We start from the raw sequence: 14,122 nt of genomic DNA, 5'->3' as shown, positions 1-14,122 counted from the left end.
CGGATTTAGAGGTACGTCTGTCATCCCTTAGCCAAGCATTTGGGTTCAGAAGCTGGGTGACTGCACTGCATAGCAACAGCGGACAACTGCCTTCCCTCCCCTCACACACGCGCACACACGCGTCTCCAACCCTCTAGGAAAGCGGTTTCAGGACTTGTGAAGTCCAGGGAAGGGGAAACCCCGGCCTGGGGCCCTGAAACAACCCTGGCACTAGTGCCAACAAGTGTTGCGGGCAGCTTGGGGGCTCCGATGGGGCAAGGGGAAGATTGACACGCCAGGGGAAGATGAGCCCTAACTAAGCCCCCTACCTCCTCCCTCCAGACCTGACCCAGGGAATCACCCCATCCCACCCCCAACCCCCGCCTCCCCCTCCTGCCCAGCCCGCCCCTAGGGGATTTGTTTCCGCGGCAATCCGGCACCGTCTGCGGGCCGGGTGTTCGCCCTACCTCGGTGGCCATGATCCGGGGTCGCTCGGAGGCTGCCGCGGGCCCGGGCGAGGGGGACTGTCCGCGGTGCTGACCCTGGGAGCAGGTGGGCGGCGGCGGCGAGCTGGGGCCCGGGGCGCTGTCCGCGGTGCTGATACGGGCGCCTCGGGTCCCGACGCAGGTGGGCCAGGGGCTGGCGGGCGGCGGGGTCCGAGCGAGGGGCTGCGCTGACCGCGGTGCTGAGGCAGGCGACCAGCCCGGGAGGCGAGGCCGCGCCCGAGGCTCCTCACGGCCCGATCGCCCGCTGCCGCGGCTCCTGCAGGCAACGGCCGGGTTTAGCTTTGGTGGCGGCGGCGGCGGTGGGGGCGGCGGGGGGAGGAGGGGCCAGGCGCCACCGCGGGCCGGGAGGGGGAAGCCGCGGCCCCCAGACTCCGGCGCCGCCGGAGAGGAGCCCCGCCCGGGCCACAGGCTCGGCTCCCGCCCCGCGCGAGGCTCCTCCTCCCCTTCCTGCCCTCCCCCACGTGAGAGCCCCGGAGCTCTGCGATCGCCGCCGTGGCCCCCGGGACATCCAGACTGTAGGAGAGTGGGGCAGGGATTTTCTGGGGCAAGACCAGGCTGACCGCTCCCGAGCTGCTCGCAGGCCCCCAGGTGCGGCCTCTCTACCTTTCCAGCCACCCACAACGCCCCGGCTCTACCCCTCCTCACCCCCACGCCCCGCCCCCGGCGTCCTCTTCAGAATATTTTCTCTTCTTTCTCTCCCTTTTCCTCTCTGTGTGCTCCCTCCGTATACACACGGCCAGGCTTTCACGGACGGCCCCTCCTTTCCCCTCTCTTTTGCACTTTCTGAAACCCCATTAGCCAGACAGGTCCTGCCGACCGCAGAGAATCATTTCCTTTCTTTAAATACGTGCCCACATTTCATTCACAGCCATAGCCCAGTGAGCTCCAGAATTGAAGCCCTCTCTCCTTGCTGCTCTTCCTGGACCTGGACCCCACCCTTTACTCTTCCCTCTGTCCTCTGCAACCCGAGTTTACACACATGCACCACCACTACCACCACCACTCAAAAACCACAAACAGATGGTGCCAAACCGGTATGCTCACTCTCTAAGGATGGCGGGTCTGGCTCTGGTGCCACCTTCACATTTTTGACATCATAACTTCCAATTAAATTATCTATTTGTTTAATAAAAAGGAGACCAGGCACAGTGGCTCACACCTGTAATTCCAACACTTTGGGAGGCTAAGGTAAAAGGATTGTTTGAGCCCAGGAGTTTAAAACCAGCCTGGGCAAGAAACCGTCTGTAAAAAAACTAAAATAGTAGCCGAGCGTTGTGGTGTGTGCTTGTGGTCCCTGCTACTCAGAAGGCTAAGGCAGGAGGATCACTTGAACCCAAGAATTCAAGGCTGTAGCTAGCCATGATTGTGCATTGCACTCCAGCCTGGGCAACAGAGCAAGATCCTGTCTCTTAAAAAATTAAAAATAAGGCCAGGTGCAGTGGCTCATGCCTGTAATCTCAGAACTTTGGGAGGCTGAGGCAGGTGGATCCCCTGAGATCAGGAATTCAAGACCAGCCTGGCCAACATGATGAAACCCTGTATCTACCACAAATACAAAAAGTTAGCCAGGCATTTTCTGGCACACACCTGTAGTCCCAGCTACTCAGGTGGCTAAAACGGAAGAATTGCTTGAACTGGGAAGTAGTGGTTACAGTGAGCCGAGATTGCATCGCTGCACTCCAGCCTGGGTGACAAGAACAAAACTCTGGTTCAAAAAAAAAACAACTAAATTAAATTAAATATAAAAAAGGAAACACCAACACAAGTGTTTTTTTATATACCCATAATAACCCTTGGTCTCTTTGAGGGGTGGTGGGGTGTGTGCCTCTGCAGCTCATTGCTTGCTGCCTGAGAGTCTGAAGCCCACACACAGGGAGAACCTGGGAGCCAGGAGACCTGGGTTCTCACCCAGGCTTCTCCAGCTATGTAACCTTGAGCAACTGTCTTGTTTTCTGAGCCCATGGTTCTCTTTCTGCAAAATAAGAGTGTTGGATTTCACTAGACTATTTCCAGGGCCTTTTGTTTTTCCTCCAACCTTTTATTTAGAAATTTTAAAACATACAGAAAAATTGAAAGAATAGTACAATAAACTATGCCATCCACCTGGCTCCAACAATTCCTAACATTTTGCCATATTTGCTTTATTGATAGATATAAAAACAGATATATATTTGGCTAGATTATTAGAAGATGACAGACATCATGAGACTTTATTCATACTTCAATTCACTATGCATCTCCCAAGAAGAAGAGCGTTGTCCCAACAATACCATTCCCATTCTTTTTTATTATTTTATTTTATTGAGACAGGGTCTTGCTCTATCACCCAGGCTGGAGTGCAGTGGCACTATCTTGGCTCACTGCAACCTCTGCCTCCTGGGTTTAAGCAATTCTCAGCCTCCCAAGTAGCTGGGGACTACAGGCATGCACCACCATGCCCAGCTAATTTTTATATTTTTAGTAGAGATGGGGTTTTGCCATGTTGGCCAGGCTGCTCTCAAACTCCTGTGCCCAGGTGATCCACCTGCCTTGGCCTCCCAAAATACCAGGATTACAGGTGTGAGCCACGGCGCCCAGCCAATTCTCATGCTTTTAAAATACCCATATCATCTAATATGCTAGAATAGGTTGTTACCCCTAAAACACATTCATAGCAATGACCCCTCAAAAATTCCCCCAGAACTTTTCATTTTTAATAGCTAACATTTAGTGAGCACTTACCATGTGCCAGAACACATGCTACTCACTTTATATGTATGATCTTATGTAATCCCCACAATTACTCTTTGAGTTGTGTTCTAGTGATCTTTTTATTATTCCCACTTTATAAATGAGGGAACTGAGAAAGTTTCCCAAGGTCACATAGCTTGTGGGGGATAGAGACAGGATTCAGACACAGGCAGTCAAGCTCCAGAGCCTGTGTGGTTCATCTTCCTAACTGTCCTGCCTCCCTCCAGCATCTGGGAGACCACAGACTAGCAGAGCGATAATCACTTCTCCAACTGCCTATTTTGCAGATGAAAACACTGAGTCCCCGAAGATAAGGGACATGTTAAAGAAGTTAGAGGCCGGTGTCTCATTCTACCTTATAGTTCAGCACAGGATTTGGCATTAAGGAGCAAACAGAATATCTGTGAACACTGTAGTGGTCACTGGTAATAAATGAACATATAATCTGATGATCTCCATGTAAATTTTACAGTCCTTCCCACTTGATTTTGACCACATCAACTAGACAACTATCTGGACACCACTCTCTTCTCCTTATGACTCAAGATCTGGATGAAGCCATTCAACAAATCTATTCATTCAACATCTATTTGTTGAACACCTACTGTGTATCGGGCACTATTCTAGGAACTTGGGATACAGTCATGACTAGAAATACAAACCTTCTGTCCTTATTGAACTTATATAGTAATAAGGGTAACAATCCATGACATAATCAAAGATGTATAAAATATGTCAAGTTGTGATCACCGCTAGGAAGAAAACATGGCAAGGAGATAGTGATAGACAGGGCTTATTTTAGAAAGAATAATCAGGGAATACTTTTTTTGATAAGGTGAAATTTGAGTAGAGTCCTAAAGGAAGAGAGAGAACTAGACATATAGATACCTAGAGGAAGGGTGACAAGACAGAGAAGACAGAGTCCAAGGTCCCTGACACAGGACTGGCTTGGTATGTTCAAAGAATAGCAGAAGGCTGGGTGCGGTGGCTCACACCTATAGTCCAAGCACTTTAAGAGGCCAAGGTAGTAGGACCACTTGAGGACAGGAGTTCAAGACCAGACTGGCCAACATGGCGAAAGCGCATCTCTACTAAAAATACAAAAATTAGCCAGGTATGATGGTGGGGACCTATAATCCCAGCTACTCAGGAGGCTGAGGCTAGAGAATCACTTGAACCTGGTAGGCGGAGGTTTCAGTGAGCTGAGATTTCACCACTGCACTCCATCCTGGGTGACACAGTAAGACTCCATCCCCTGCCAAAAAAAAATAGTTGGGAGACCAGTGCAGCTAGACCTGAAGTAAGCAAGGGGAAGAGAGTTGGTAGTTGAGCTCAGAGAGGTAGCAGGAATCAGATCTTCCAGGGTCTTGTACGCCCTGATAAAGACTTTAGATTCTTCTCATAAAGTGAAATGGCAAGCCTAAGAAGGTTTAGCATAGGGGCGTGACACCATCTAATTGCAGTTTTTAAAAGATTCCTCTGGATGTCAGAGGGGAGGCAAGGATAGAAGCTGTGAGACCAATTAGGAGGATGTTAGAGCAGCCCAGGCTTAGAAAATATCGTGGTGGCTCAGAATCTGGTAGTAGCAGTGGAGTGGGGAAGAAGTGGCCAGATTCTAGATATAATTTGAAAGTAATGCTCAAAGGGTCTTCTGATGGATTGGATGTGTGATATAACCAAGACAGCCAGGCCAGGCATGGTGGCTCACACTTGTAATCCCAGCACTTTGGGAGGCCAAGGTGGGTGTATCACTTGAGATCAGGAGTTCAAGACCAGCCTGACCAACATGGCAAAACCCTGACTCTACTAAAAATACAAAAATTAGCCAGGTACAGTGGCACACACCTATAGTCCCAGATACTTGGAGGCTGAAGCAGGAGAATAACTTGAACCCAGAAGGCAGAGGTTGCAGTGAGCTGAGATGGTAACACTGCACTCCAGCCTGGACAGAGTAAGAACTGTCTAAAAATAAATAAATAAATAAATAAATAAAATTAAAAAGAGGTAGTCAAAGATGATTCCAAGTCTTGAGATCTGAGCCATCAGAAGAAAGTGAGAGGGGAAGACTAGGGAATAAGTAGGCCTGAAGGGGGATGCAGCATTTTGGTTATTTTGTTGACTTAGGTTTGAAGTTTGATGTTATAAGTAAATTATAAGCGGGGAGGAGGAGGTGGAGATATAACTCTAGGAGCCTACAGTGTGTGAATAGCATTTAAAACCAAGGGACTAGAGACATCATCGAAGGAGAAGGCATAGCTAGAAAAAAAAGCTGTTCAAGAACCGATTCGGGACACTTGGTCACTGACAGGCTGGAAGACAAAAAGCTGAAAAGAGTGGCCAGGGAAGTAAGAGGGGACCCAAGAGAGGGTGGTGTCCTGAAGCCAAGCAAAGAAGGTTGGAAAGAGAGCCTTGCCTCATGTTGAATGCTGCTCACAGGTGGAATAAGATGCGGACTGAGAAATGACCACTGGACTTGGCAGCAAGAAGGTCGCCAGTGACCTTGGCAAGAGGGACGAGATCCTGATTAAAGTGGGTTTGAGAGTTAGCATGAAGGAGAGGAAGAAGAGATACCGATAGTGTAGATAACTCTTTTTGCTGTAAAGGAAAGCAAAGACTAGCGTGGTGGTCTGAGGGAGAAGTGGAAGCAAGAGAGGTTCCTTACAAGAGGGAAGACATTAGGGCATGTTTGTCTGCTAACAGGAATCGTCTAGTAGAGAGGGAAACACTGATGGTTCAGAAAAGAGAGGGTTATTTGCAGGAGCAAGCCCTTAACAGGCCAGCAGAGAATGGGACTCAGGGCAAACAGAAAGGGGATGGTTTGGGAGAGAAGCACAGACAACTTTTCACGGAGGTTAAAGAAGCACAGTAAACAGCCACAGATGGCAGCTGGTTAGGAGGTTTTGCATGTAAAGAAAAACCTGAAACCTGAGCTCCACTGGTGCTCCTTTCAACTAGCCAGAGGCTTTTCACACATCATTCAACCAGTACCTAGAGAAAGCTTGCTCCGTGCCAAACATGGAGCTGGCACTTCCCCATGCAGCCCAGAGAGAGTTCTCCTCACTGACATCACAGGACTAGAGTCTATAGAGGGCTTTGAGATCACTCACACAAGGACAAATTATCCCTTTTAATATCCAGCTCCTCTGATGGGAAAAAGGCTTTCACAGCCCTACCCTTTTTTTCCCTACATTGCCTCCAGGGTTGTAACAATCTCTACAGACCTCAAGGCTTGGAGGCCTCAAAGTGGAAGCCACAGAGAGAGACCCCCATTCAGAGTGGGGAGCATTTCATGTTGTGCTGACTCAAGGCTGTGTCGGGATGCTAAGGATGGGACGTTCCCAACTGCAGTCATCTGGATTTTAACTACTATATTTGAGGAGGAGAGCTCTTTAAGATTGAATCTGACTAATCATTATTATCCAGCTGCCTTGGGACAACCTAGTCCTGTGCAGGAGCCTAGCTCTTTGATGTCTTTCATCATAAATTAATGAGTTCACCCACAAAATAACATCAAAGAAGATCCACTAACTAATTCAGTGTTATCGTCCTCCGATCTGTGGCTGCATTGGAAAGCCTCCCAATACAGGGCCACAGCTGGAAAAAGAAAGCAACTGAAAGATTTGGAAATCACAGTATCTGGAAAGAGATGAGAGAAAAATGAACTCTTGTAGACTGCAGAGAAGCCAGGAAAAGAGTTAGCAAAGCTCAGTGAGATGAAGAAAAAGCAGGGGAGACCAGGAAATTCTCAGCCCTTGTGTCTGGATGGAAAACAATTGCATAATGCTTGAGGGGAAAACTGTGGTCTGGAAAGTCTTAATGGTGTCATCTCACAGCACACTGCAGAGACCTCTAGGAAGTGTGTGGTAGGAAACAGCGTCCCTGGAGTCAGATGACATAGGTTTCAACCTCTGGCTCTGCTATTTACTATGTAATCATTAGCAAGTCTCAGTCTCTCTGAGCCTCAGATTTCTCATCCGTAAAATGATGACAGTAATTCTCCCTCCCCAGATAGAATTCATCCAAATATTAGAGGCTTTCTCCAGATGCTACCTGACTTCCAAATCTTGTCTTTCAAGTGGAAAACAGGAAAAGATTTATGGTGATGCCTTGAGAGAGATCTTCCCACACTGACATTTCTTCCAGGCCCAGTGGGATTTCCTGAAGCACAAAAGAGATATAGGCAAACATCCTTCATTTCACTCGGCAAGCAGTTATTAAACACCCACTGTATGCCTCAGAGAGATGACCATGGGATGTTTCCAACCCCTCAAGGACACCAAAATGTAATCGAGTGATGGCCAGGGTCTGTGCTAAGTGCTAAGGTGGAGATAAGTTCCCCAGAGTTGGGGGCCCAGAAAGGTTTTGCAAACTACATGGCATTTAAGCTTGGCCTTCAGGGATTAGTGTTAGATCCCCAGAGAGCAGATGAAGAACAGTGTGCAAAGGCGAGGGGGTATGAAAGGTGCCTGTAAACACAGAACCTCTGGAACCTCAAATTCAAGAAAGCAACTACCAGGTAGAAACAGCAACAACTACCGAGGCCCCAGAAACATGAATGGAGTGGACCTGCCCTATAAATAGAACCAGAGCAGGCCGACTATGACACATGTCTGGAAGTGGGGTCACTAGGAGGTGACTAAGCTGAAGGGAGTTGCCTTCCTCCCTCCCTTTCCTAACTTCATTCACAGTCTCTCTCTCTCTCTCTTTCTCTCTCTCTCTCTCTCACTCTCTCTCTCTCTCCCCCCCCTCCACTTCCCTCTCTCCAGGAAGTGGTGGAGTGGGAGGCAAGGTTCTATAAGTAGATTCTATAAGCAGATTCACAGCTGCCCAGGAGAGACTGCAGATACCGAGATGACATCAGGGAATTACTGGCCAAAATGTTTACCTGTTGTTCCAATAGTTACTGTGCTAGAGGCCGGACAGAGTGCCCACAGGATCTTTGTCCTAACAGTGGCTCCAGAGGCCCTCTGGAGTAGCAATCAGAAATGACTGACTGCAAGGTCTCACTTCTACACTAAGCAAACTGGCAGCAAACTCACCAATCATTTCAAACCACAGCCTACTGAGGGAAGACTGCAAGGCTTCTGGCTAAATTAAGGAAATTATTTCAGCAAGTAAATAGACATGAGCACAAAGGGTAACAGGTGCTTATAACACATCATTAATTGCGAGAGCCAAAAGCGATCATAGAGTTCAATCCAATTTTAGCTGCAGAACCCTTTGTTCAAAGTCTCGCATGAAAGTCAGATACATAAAACAAACAAAAGTGGATTTGGATGAAAGGAGGCAGCATTCACTTGCTCTGCTACCCTCCACTGCCTACAGAAGTCCCAAAGGCACCTCCCACCACTGTGGACCCCCAAGGGCTCAGCAGAATGTTCTTTAATCATCAAAGTAATACATGTCTATGATTTTTAAAATCCAAACATACAGAAAGGCTTATTTTGAGAAGGCAAGAGTCCCCCACCAACTCTGTCCCGAGCCTTCCTCTCTGTCTTTTTTCCCCCTAGAAAAATTACTTTTCCATTTTAAATCCTTCTGATAATGATCTCGACTTTCTAAATCATATACCTGTACTTTCTTTTTTTTTTTTCAAGATGGAGTCTCGCTCCATCTCCCAGGCTGGAGTGCAGTGGTGTGATCTCGGCTCACTGCAACCTCCAGCTCCTGAGTTCAAGTGATTCTCCTGCCTCAGCCTCCCTAGTAGCTGGGACTACAGGTGTGTGCCACCACACCTAGCTAATTTTTGTATTTTTAGTAGAGATGGGTTTTCACCATATCGGCCAGGCTGGTCTTGAACCCCTCACCTCAAGTGATCCACCCGCTTCAGCCTCCCACAGTGCTGTGATCACATGCGTTAGCCACCGCACCCAGCCAATATGCCTGTACTTCTATCTCTTGATTTATTCACTTTAGAAACTTTGTCTCATTTTCTTCAGTGACAGAAGAGAACTTGGGTCACACCACTACCCTACCCTCCCAATATGGTTATGTCACTATTTAAACTTAATTTTTATCAAGGTAATACAGGTAATTAGTTTAAAATTCCAACCAGGGACAAAAGGCTAATGCGGGCAGTAAAGCACAGAAACTGTGTCCTGTCTCTTCCTTCCCTTCCCTCCTTCCCATCCCTCTTCCCACTCAGGTAGGTCGGCTTGTGGAAAAGAGAGCTCTCTCTTTAGTTCCCCTTCTAGTTCTTTTCTGTAGCACTCATCACCTTTTCTAGCAAACTGTATAATTTACTTATTATACCTTCTGTTTGTCTTGCCTGCTAAATTGCAAGCTTGGGCAGGGATCTTTGCTATGTTCACTGATGTATCCCAAATGGCTAGAATAATGTCTGGTTCAATAAATATTTGTTGAATTAATTAAGGCAGAGTTCTCTGAAAATGGAGCTTCCTTGAGATACTGTTAGAATCAATCATTTTATATCTGATTTGTTCTGTGGGAGGGTGTATAAATGAATATTTTATTTTGTAGATGATAAAAAACTCTAGACAATAGGGGTGGTGCCATAATAATAGATAAAGACTTCAGTTCAGACCCACTTATTGGCTTTCCATGTTTGGACAAATTGGTCCAATTACCTTGGAAAGAAAGTAGCTATTTGTTTAGCTTGGTAGAGACTGGGAAGGACATGAACATTGAGGAAGTGGCCTTTGCCAACCTCACTCTCCCAAGGTCAGTTTCTGCTGTGGAAACGAGAAGCAGAGGTGCCAGGGGTAACTGGGCCACCAGAGGCACTGAAGCCAGAAGCCCTTAGCCACAGACTAAGATTGAGCAGCTCCTATGTTCCAGATACTGTTCTGGACTCTGGCAGGAAGGAGAGAACCCCATCTTCCCCACACCCATGCCCAGCACTATCAGTCCCACGCTGCAGATGCATCTTGAAGTCCATCAGGACCAGAAGCCTTTCTTGAACCATTCCACTCCCAAACATGGGGCTTTCTAGACACCTTTCTCATGGCTTCTATCTTACCATGCTTTGCCTGGTAAACTCCTTAGAGGTTTTAGAATTCCTGATTATTGCCCAGGTCACAGGGCAAGTTCCACCAATTGGAACATTTCTATAGTCTTCCAAGTTCTAGCAGCCATTTCACCATTCCCTGTTGGAACCCTGATATTCCCCGAACCTAAAGCTTCCTTGTCTAAAAAGGGCTGGGGCCAGGAGCAGTGGCTCATGCCTCTAATCCCAGCACTTTGGGAAGCCAAGGCAGGTAGATCACTTGAGACCAGGAGTTCAAGACCAGCCTGGCCAACATGGTGAAACCCTGTCTCTACAAAACATATAAAAATTAGCAGGGCGTGGTGGTGTGCACATGTAATCCCAGCTACTCAGGAGGCTGAGGCAGGAGAATCGCTTGAACCCAGGAGGTAGAGGTTTTGGTAAGCCAAGATCACGCCACTGCACTCCAGCCTGGGTGACAGAGCAAGACTCCACCCCCCACCCCCAGCCAAAAAAAGTGCCATCCCTCCTCTCCAAGGCCACAACAACCAGGACTCCTTTCTCTCCTGGGTCCAGCCCATCTGGCCTCCACTCTCCACCCCTCCTGGCCCTTCTCACCACTTCTCTCCCACACGCACTCCATGCCAGCCACAGCCAGAATGGGCTTTCATTCTCCATTCTCTCAAATGTGCTGTGCTCTCTCTCACTTCTGAACTTTCATATGCGCTCTACCTGGAACATTCCCTGCTCTTCATCTGGCTCTTCACCTGGCTAAACTTTTTCTAGTCTTGATTTATAATTTCCTTCCTTGGGAAGGAGGCTTTCCTGTCACTTTGGCCTTGGTTATATGTGCCCCTGTTGTTAGCACCCTATACTTTCCCTATCATAACAGTCATAGTTGCTAAAATTTATTTATTCATCTTCCCTATTACACCATAAACCCCTGAAGGCAGGAACTTTGTCACTTCAACTGCATTCCCATTGCCTCAAATAGTACCTAGAACATAGTAGATGCTCAGTTAATATTTATATATTGACTTACAGGAAAGGGTGAGTTGACTTACAGGAAAGGGAACATCTCTATTCAGTGCCCCAAGATTGAGCCTCAGATAGGGAGAGGTATGGTTCCGATCATAAAGAATTTTACAGTCTTATCTGGAAAACCTGGCTTAGGCAGCATGACACAGTGGGCATCTGACAGGTGTCCCAGGGACCTGTAGAAACAGCAAGAGTCATAGGAAAGCTGAGGCAGGAGAGATCCCAGCAGTCTAGTAACAGAAGTCTTCCCCTCACCCAAAGGACTAGAGGTGGGTACTGAAAGATTAGGTGTTTTATGCTTAGGGGAAGAAGATGCCAGATGGGGGCGAGGGGTGAGGGGGATTGGGCAGTTGGAAGTTAAGAAAGAGGAACATATGTCTGGAAAGAGCAGCCCATGCTGGTGGATTTGAACTACTCTGTCAAGAACCAAGGCAGGGGCCAGATCATGAAGGGCCATGAAGGCCAGGACTGGGCCACATAGGCAATGGGAACATGTGGGGGCATCAGGAAGGCAATGTATTAGAACCATCCATCTGGAAGCAGTCTTAGGGGTGGATGAGAAGGGGAAGGACCAGATGGTGGGGCATGGGGCATTGCCTAGGAGTGAGGGCGAAGGGACAGATGCAAGAAATATTTTCAATGGGATCACCCAGGACTGCTGCTTCTGACTGAGTATATGAGATGGAGAAGGCAGGAGTGGACAAAAGAATGCAGGATGACCCATCCATCTCTATGGTTGGAAGATGCTGTGGTCAGAAACCACAAAGGCAGACTAGGTGAGAATTATACGTGGTAGATGTAAGGGGATAGGAGAAGCATTCATGATTTTTCAGGACTGAGGGGATAGTGTAAGACTGTGGGAAAAACTTGGGAGGTCTCTCTATAATTGATGCAATGAGTGATAACATTTGTATGTTTGTCCCTGGTGCGAGGTGACTGGACCATGGTGGTGGATTTCCATGAATGGTTTAACACCATCCTCTTGGTGCTGTCCTCACAATAGGGAGTGAGTTCTCACAAGATCTGTCTGTCTAAAAGTGTGTGGCACCCATGTGACCCTGTTTCCCCTTTGCCTTCCACCATGATTGAAAGCTCCCTGAGGATCCACCAGAAGCTGAGCAGATGCCAGCACCACACTTCCTGTGAAGCGTGAAGAACTGTGAGCCAATTAATCCTCTAAATGATCCAGTCTCAGGTATTTTTTTAAGACAAGGTCTCACTCTGTCATCCAGGCTAGAGTGCAGTGGTGCTATCACGCCTCATTGCAGCCTCGACCTCCCAGGATCAAATGATCCTCCCACCTCAGTCTCCTGAACAGTTGGGGCCACAGGTACATGCCACCACGCCCACCCAATTTTTGTATTTTTTATAGAGAGGGGGTTTCACCATGTTGCCCAGGCTGGTCTCAAACTCTTGGACTCAGGCAATCTGCCCTCCTCAGCCTCCCAAAGTACTGAAGTTACAGGCACAAGCCACTATGCCAGGCACGTCTGGGGTATTTTATTATAGCAATGCAAGAATGGCCTAATACAATAAGAATGTGTCATTTGACCACAGGAGAGGTTTAAAAAGAACCATGAGAAAGAGACTGGCTGTCTAGCCTTGGGCAAGATGGTGTAATTGAAGTTAAAGATACCTCACTTTAAATCCCAGCTGTGTCACTTACTAACTCCATCACTGTGGATGAGTTAATTACCATCTCTGAGCTGAGGCTCTACATCTGTGAAGTGGAAACTATAATCCCTACCTCACAGGAGTTTTGTAGGGAGTAAAATGACCTCTAGAAAGAACCATGTTCAGTTCCTGGTCTGTAGCAGGTGTTCAGCAAAAGTAGTTCATGGACAGAAGGAGTCAGTGTAAGGAGAAAAAGACTGTGGCAGCTGGAAACCCTGGATCCCGGAGCATCGCGGAAGCCCAGGAGGGAAAAGCCCTCCAGAAGGCGGATGACAGTGTCGGGCATTATAGAAAGTTCAGGAGGAACTGGATTGGCAGGAATTACATTACTGAGTCTTTAGAGAGTGCAATTTGCAGTACAAAAGGAGTCAGTGAACAGAGTGACAGAGAAAGCAAGACAGAGAAATCACTACAAAGGCCAAAGGCAGGGTATTTGGGCTGCAAATAGATTATTCTATGAACATTATTTGAGCAATAAAGGCATCTGATTAACCCAACAAGCAGTGTGTAGGGTGGCAGCTTCAGAATTCACTCACTGGCCCCCCAGTGTCCCCAAGAATCTGGCCCTTTTTCAGCCTTTCTCTACATCCTGAGCAAATCGGCTTCTCATCCTCAGACTTACTGCCTCATAGTTGCAAGGTGGCTGCTGCAGCTCTAAACATCATGTTCTCATATACAAACATCCATGGCAGGCAGGAGGAGGGAGAACCTACTTCCTTTTTTCAGGGAGATAAATCTTTCTCAGAAGCCTCCCAGTAAACCTACCCCTGTATCTCATTGGCAGAACTGGATCCATGGCCACGTCTAGTTGCAAGGGCAGCCAGGAAGCTATCCAGCATTTTCAGACTCTATAGGAAGAGGAAGGCAAGAAAATAGCCTGAGATTGGGTATGTGATCAGCGCTACCTACCACACTACTCATTTACAAAATCTGGAAACCATAAATAAGGGGACACTGGAGATGATGGGGAAGAAGGGGAGAAGTAGACTCCTACATGAGAGAGAAGAGAGCCCTGGCTTGAGAGAGGAGGAAGGCTGTATCATTCTCTGCCATAGCCAAGAAAGGTAGAGGGCAGGCCTGGAAACAGACTCTGAAGAGGAAAGAGTAACCTTAACCTTGACAAAGCCAAAAAATGGCTGCTTTGAAGAATGCACTAGAACATAAAGGGGGCCCACAATGAGATGCCACCCTTTAAATCAACAAAAGTTAGAAAGACACCAAGCATGCACTGGGGAGGCTGCAGAACAAC

General features: G+C 47.7%; 1 protein-coding gene across 1 annotated transcript in view; it reads right to left on the bottom strand.

Moving 5' to 3' along the window:
• Nucleotides 1–14,122, bottom strand: part of GOLGA7B (golgin A7 family member B) — a 33,079-nt gene that overhangs the window by 16,884 nt on the left and 2,073 nt on the right. Inside the window, exons 2-3 of the mRNA XM_078346859.1 lie at nucleotides 13,639–13,721; nucleotides 447–1,122 (exon numbers count right to left, since the gene is read on the bottom strand). Of these exons, the coding sequence (XP_078202985.1) occupies nucleotides 447–1,122; nucleotides 13,639–13,721 (759 nt within the window). The remainder of the gene's footprint in view (nucleotides 1–446; nucleotides 1,123–13,638; nucleotides 13,722–14,122) is intronic.

This window comes from Callithrix jacchus, chromosome 12 (genome assembly GCF_049354715.1).
Source record: "Callithrix jacchus isolate 240 chromosome 12, calJac240_pri, whole genome shotgun sequence".
NCBI lineage: Eukaryota > Metazoa > Chordata > Mammalia > Primates > Cebidae > Callithrix > Callithrix jacchus.
The sequence above is the reverse complement of the archived record's forward strand: the minus strand, read 5'-3'. Positions and strand labels throughout refer to the sequence as shown.